General features: G+C 49.5%; 1 protein-coding gene across 1 annotated transcript in view; it reads left to right on the forward strand.

Annotated features, from left to right (window-relative positions):
* IGSF9 (immunoglobulin superfamily member 9) overlaps positions 1 to 5,842 on the forward strand; it is a 60,785-nt gene that overhangs the window by 36,924 nt on the left and 18,019 nt on the right. The window contains exons 14-17 of the mRNA XM_018568845.1: positions 2,737 to 2,912; positions 3,077 to 3,327; positions 3,815 to 3,899; positions 5,605 to 5,778. Coding sequence (XP_018424347.1) covers positions 2,737 to 2,912; positions 3,077 to 3,327; positions 3,815 to 3,899; positions 5,605 to 5,778 — 686 coding nt within the window. The remainder of the gene's footprint in view (positions 1 to 2,736; positions 2,913 to 3,076; positions 3,328 to 3,814; positions 3,900 to 5,604; positions 5,779 to 5,842) is intronic.

Raw genomic sequence — 5,842 nt, forward strand, 5'->3', positions numbered from 1 at the left:
GACCTCAGAGAGCTTCCTTTACCATATTCATCACCAAGAATGACCTCAGAGAGCTTCCTTTACCATATTCATCACCAAGAATGACCTCAGAGAGCTTCCTTTACCATATTCATCACCAAGAATGACCTCAGAGAGCTTCCTTTACCATATTCATCACCAAGAATGACCTCAGAGAGCTTCCTTTACCATATTCATCACCATGAATGACCTCAGAGAGCTTCCTTTACCACATTCATCACCATGAATGACCTCAGAAAGCTTCCTTTACCATATTCATCACCATGAATGACCTCAGAAAGCTTCTTTTACCACATTCATCACCATGAGCGACCTCAGAGAGCTTCCTTTACCATATTCATCACCATGAGCGACCTCAGAGAGCTTCCTTTACCATATTCATCACCAATAATGACCTCGGAGAGCTTCCTTTACCATATTCATCACCATGAATGACCTCAGAGAGCTTCCTTTACCTTATTCATCACCATGAATGACCTCAGAAAGCTTCTTTTACCACATTCATCACCATGAGCGACCTCAGAGAGCTTCCTTTACCATATTCATCACCATGAGCGACCTCAGAGAGCTTCCTTTACCATATTCATCACCAATAATGACCTCGGAGAGCTTCCTTTACCATATTCATCACCATGAATGACCTCGGAGAGCTTCCTTTACCATATTCATCACCATGAATGACCTCAGAGAGCTTCCTTTACCACATCCATCACCATGAGCAACCCCCAGGAGCTTTCTTTACCACATTCATCACCCTGAGCGACCTCAGAGAGCTTCCTTTACCATATTTATAACCATGAGCGACCTCAGAGAGCTTCCTTTAGCATATTCATCACACTGAAAGACCTCCGAGAGCTTCCTTTACCATATTCATCACCCTGAGTGACCTCAGAGAGCTTCCTTTACCACCATTATCACCAAGAGCGACCTCAGAGAGCTTCCTTTACCATATTCATCCCCATGAATGACCTCAGAGAGCTTCCTTTAGCATATTCATCACACTGAAAGACCTCCGAGAGCTTCCTTTACCACCATTATCACCAAGAGCGACCTCAGAGAGCTTCCTTTACCATATTCATCACCCTGAAAGACCTCCGAGAGCTTCCTTTACCACATTCATCACCATGAGCAACCTCGGAGGGCTTCCTTTACCACATCCATCACCATGAGCGACCTCCAAGAGCTTCCTTTACCACATTCATCACCCTGGGCGACCTCAGAGGGCTTCCTTCACCACGGCCATTTGTAGTCTTCTCCTCCGAATGATAGAGCTCCAGCCACTTGTTTTGAGGCAAAGGGTCTTGGAGGACCGTTCCTCAGACAATGCTGGTCATCCCCTTGTGAGAGCACATGACCAGTTGTGGGGCTTTCACCCTCAATGCTCTCGCTGTCCTACAAGAGTTGGACCGGGACCATTCAAAATTCTATTTCCTGATGGAGTCATCTGCAGACACTTGACCCTCTACACATGGAATCCCCTATAAACGTTCCTCCTGCCATGGCCAGCCCACAAACACCAGGCCGGTGTTGATAAGGAGCATGTACACCTAAAAGCTGCCAGGAATGCAATCCTTTATGTAGCACTCTACTTCCCCTTCCCTTAGCACATTCCCTTTTCTACATGCTTTCAGCACTCCACCCAAGGCATGTGCTGTTTAGGAATGAGGATTTTGCATCTTCTGGTATTGAATCTGCCAGATATTGGTGATTACAGATCTCCGGTCTGACCCAAAGCTCCGCCCCCCCGTGTAAGAAGGAATATCAGATTCATCTCCTTGTCATGTAGTCTCTAGTCCATCTAACGTCGTGTAGTGTGTAGATTGCATTGTATAGATTGTGTCCCCGCCATCATCATGCGGAGCCGACCGCTTTGTACATCGAGAGACTTACAACGTAAAAGTAAAAACATGAAATTGTTCATATAGACCTAAAATATCACCGACCGGTACAAATCACAACCGTTCCCATTCATCTCCCGTTATGTGATGTAGACCCCCCACGCTGACACTTGGGGGTCCCAGAACAATGACACACTGACCCTTGGGGTCCCAGAACAATGACACACTGACAGTTGGGGGTCCCAGAACAATGACACGCTGACACTTGGGGATCCCAGAACAATGACACGCTGACACTTGGGGATCCCAGAACAATGACACGCTGACACTTGGGGATCCCAGAACAATGACACGCTGACACTTGGGGATCCCAGAACAATGACACGCTGACACTTGGGGATCCCAGAACAATGACACGCTGACACTTGGGGATCCCAGAACAATGACACGCTGACACTTGGGGATCCCAGAACAATGACACGCTGACACTTGGGGATCCCAGAACAATGACACGCTGACACTTGGGGATCCCAGAACAATGACACGCTGACACTTGGGGGTCCCAGAACAATGACACACTGACACTTGGGGTCCCAGAACAATGACACACTGACAGTTGGGGTCCAAGAACAATGACACACTGACAGTTGGGGGTCCCAGAACAATGACACCCTGACACTTGAGGGCCCCAGAACAATGACACGCTGACACTTGGGGATCCAGAACAATGACACACTGACACTTGGGGGTCCAGAACAATGACACACTGACACTTGGGGGTCCCAGAACAATGACACGCTGACACTTGGGGGTCTCAGAACAATGACACGCTGACACTCTGGGTTTGGGCCCCTCCATCACGTGTTTCGTCTCTTGTCAGGGTGAAGCGCGTCAGTCACGGGCACCACGAGTGGATTTCCCTGTCGGCGTCGGTTGGTTCCGGTCACCTGGTGGTGGAGAAGTTGCAGTCGGAGAACACATACCAGTTCAGCGTTCTGTCGCAGAACAAGTTGGGAAGCGGGCCCTTCAGTGAGATAGTGACGGCCTCTCCTATTGGTAAGTGGACTTCCTCTGTGTCACTTCCTGTCTCCTGTGCCATCCCCCCCTTTGGTGCTCATTGGTGTGTTCCCGTCACTGGTGGCTCCTCCCCCTTACTCGTCTCTAACTCCCAGCTTAACATTTCCTCCTCTTCAATAATCACTAATCTTTTGGCCTCTCAGGTATCCCCTCCACCACCTTACCTCCACCTGTACCCACCACAGACTCTCGGGACACCCTGACCCCTCCCCGTTACCTGTCTGCCAACGAGACCTCCCGCGGAGTGCTGCTGACCTGGGCCCCGCCCCTGCGGTCCTTCCTCCCTCTGCGCGGCTACGGCCTGGAGTGCAGGCGCGATGAGGGAGCCTGGGAGCTTCTCGACGAGTCCATCCCCACCGCTCAGACGGAGCTCCTCGTTCCCGGGCTGTTTAAGGTGAGACCACTAGGTGGTGCCGGTGTACCGAAAGAAAGACCTAGGAGACAAAGCAATCCAGTCCTCGGTTAAAAGGGGGTATATAGTGTATATATATATATATTGTATCGCTTTACATTTTATAGTCTGTGTGTATATATATATATATAATTTTTTTTTTTTTTGTCAGGTAAATATGTTATTTTGGTAACCGTGACTGCTTTGTAGAGTTCAATAGCTGAAGCTCAGATTGCATGCACAGCTGAACGAGCTCCCAACCTTGCTCTGTACAGAGTTTCACTTAGAGAGAGACGGTCTGAAAGCAAGCAGACTCTGCCGTGCTATCTCTTTAGACAACCCATAACGCTGTGTGATACCGGTGCCACGGCTGCACCATTAAACTTTGATCTGTACAATAAATAGAGCACAGGGAAGGGTTAAAATCCCAGTCGCCCCTCTCCTCCATACGGAACAAGGTCTGACCTGTATTTCCCTCCCCCCTCCGCAGGATTCCCTCTACGAATTCCGCTTGGTGGCGTTTGCCGGCGATTACATCAGCGAGCCCAGTAATTCAGTGAACATCTCCACGTCGGGTGAGTGGGCGGGGCACAACCCGTATACTTAAAGGGGACCTGTAGCGGTTTTGTATATGTTTAACTCCATTGCTGATTACTGAGCTCAGTAGCTCAAGATGAAATTTACACACAGGAGGGAATGAGGGGGAGGAGTGACTTTTTTTGGTATCCTCCTCACTTCCTGTCCTGAGGCCTCCCTCCAGGTTGTTTTTTTTGGGTACTTACCCTCTTTGTTTTTACTGGAGTGCGCCTTTAAATTATGTCTTGTGAGTGGGCAGGGCACAACCCGTATACTTAAAGGGGACCTGTAGTGGTTTTGTATGTTTAATTACATTGCTGATTTAAGGAGCTCAGTAGCTCAAGATGAAATTTACACACCGGAGGTTATGAGGGGGGAGGAGTGACTTTTTTTGGTATCCTCCTCACTTCCTGTCCTGACACGCCTACCACCAGGTTGTTTTTTCGGGTACTTACCCATTTTGTTTTCACTGGAGTGCTCCTTTAAATTATACCTCCGATACAAAGTTGCTTCTGACCACAATCTGAAGCCAAAAATGTGTCTTTTTTTGTAATCCCCGGTGACCTCTCACCCCGGATCATGACGGGGGGATTAGGTCTCTGAGTGCCGGCACGGAGATATTTTAAGCGCAATCCCCGAATAAACTAACATTGAATTTGTTATGACGGATCTGAGATTACGGGAGAAGATATTTCCATATGTGGAATTCATGTTACATTTCTTCTCACTGTGCAAATCCCGGTATTAAAATCCAGTGTGAACAGAGCGTCCGGCTGGAAATGTCTCCCCTACACAAAACTATACTCTCAACACCTAAAATGGAACTCCGGCTTTGCCTCCAGTCTTGCACAGTTGTACCGGTGTTCTGTTGAGATGTCCAACTTGTCGAGATCTCCAACTCCCGTCGGTGCACCCAGCGTTCTCAGTATCACGCTCTCTAATTTGCATTAGTGCGCCTGTGCGGGTACCCAAGAGCAGTATCAAGTTCTCTAATGTGCGTTCCCCGATGGCACAAGGCACTGACGCCAGTTGGAGAACTCGATGAGGACGGCGAGGCCCCCACTTGCGGCAATTGGGGAACTCGACGAGGCTTGTAAAAATGCCACGCGTACTAGCGACATCTCATCGAAATCTCCAACGGATGTGACATCATGAGTCGGGGTCAATACAAAGAATGTCCCATCGCACTCTAGACCGGCAAGAAAACCCTGAGGTCGGGTGGGTGCTGCAGTGACGGTGTTCTATCGAAAGCTCCAACTCATCGAAATCTCCAACTTCCTCACTGCCGGGTACTCCCAAGTTGGAGATTTCGACCAGACGGCGTTAGACTGCAAAACACAAAGACTGACGGAGCTTCTGTGCAGCTGCGGTTTAACAATATGCAGCAGGTGGCAAACTCGACGAGCATTCTGAAAACGCATGCGCACCGCAACTGTACAGAGCTCCAGTCTTTCTGAGCCCTGGAAGTGAGGTAGTTGGAGATTTGGATGAGTTGGAGCTTTCGATAAAACAACGGCAGATGCCTCTGCAAGTCACATGAAATCGATAGAAAGTCACTCGCACTCCAGAAATGGATGTGATGTGAGTCGGAGATCTCGACGAGTTGGCCTTTTCAACAGAACACCGCCTCCGCCGCTCCCGGACTGAAATTGTTACCTTTCTGTTCTTGGGGTCCAGACTTTAACGGCTTCCTATTGCTTCCAGGGATGAGGGTCTACCCCGCGCACACAGAGCTCCCGGAGGTTCAGCAGAAATCCCTTATGGCAGGGGTCGTTGGAGGAGCCTGCTTCCTTACCCTGGCGGTCATCCTAAGCACCATAGTTGCCTGCATGATGAACCGACGGAGGGTCAGACGTCGCCAGAAGAGGAGGCAGCAAGGTACGCCGGGGGGGTAGAGCTGGCAGTATAGGTAGAGGTGAGATGGCCTTACCGGGGGGGGGGG

Source organism: Nanorana parkeri, unplaced genomic scaffold (genome assembly GCF_000935625.1).
Source record: "Nanorana parkeri isolate BGI_ZX_2015 unplaced genomic scaffold, ASM93562v1 scaffold1251, whole genome shotgun sequence".
Classification (NCBI taxonomy): Eukaryota; Metazoa; Chordata; class Amphibia; order Anura; family Dicroglossidae; genus Nanorana; species Nanorana parkeri.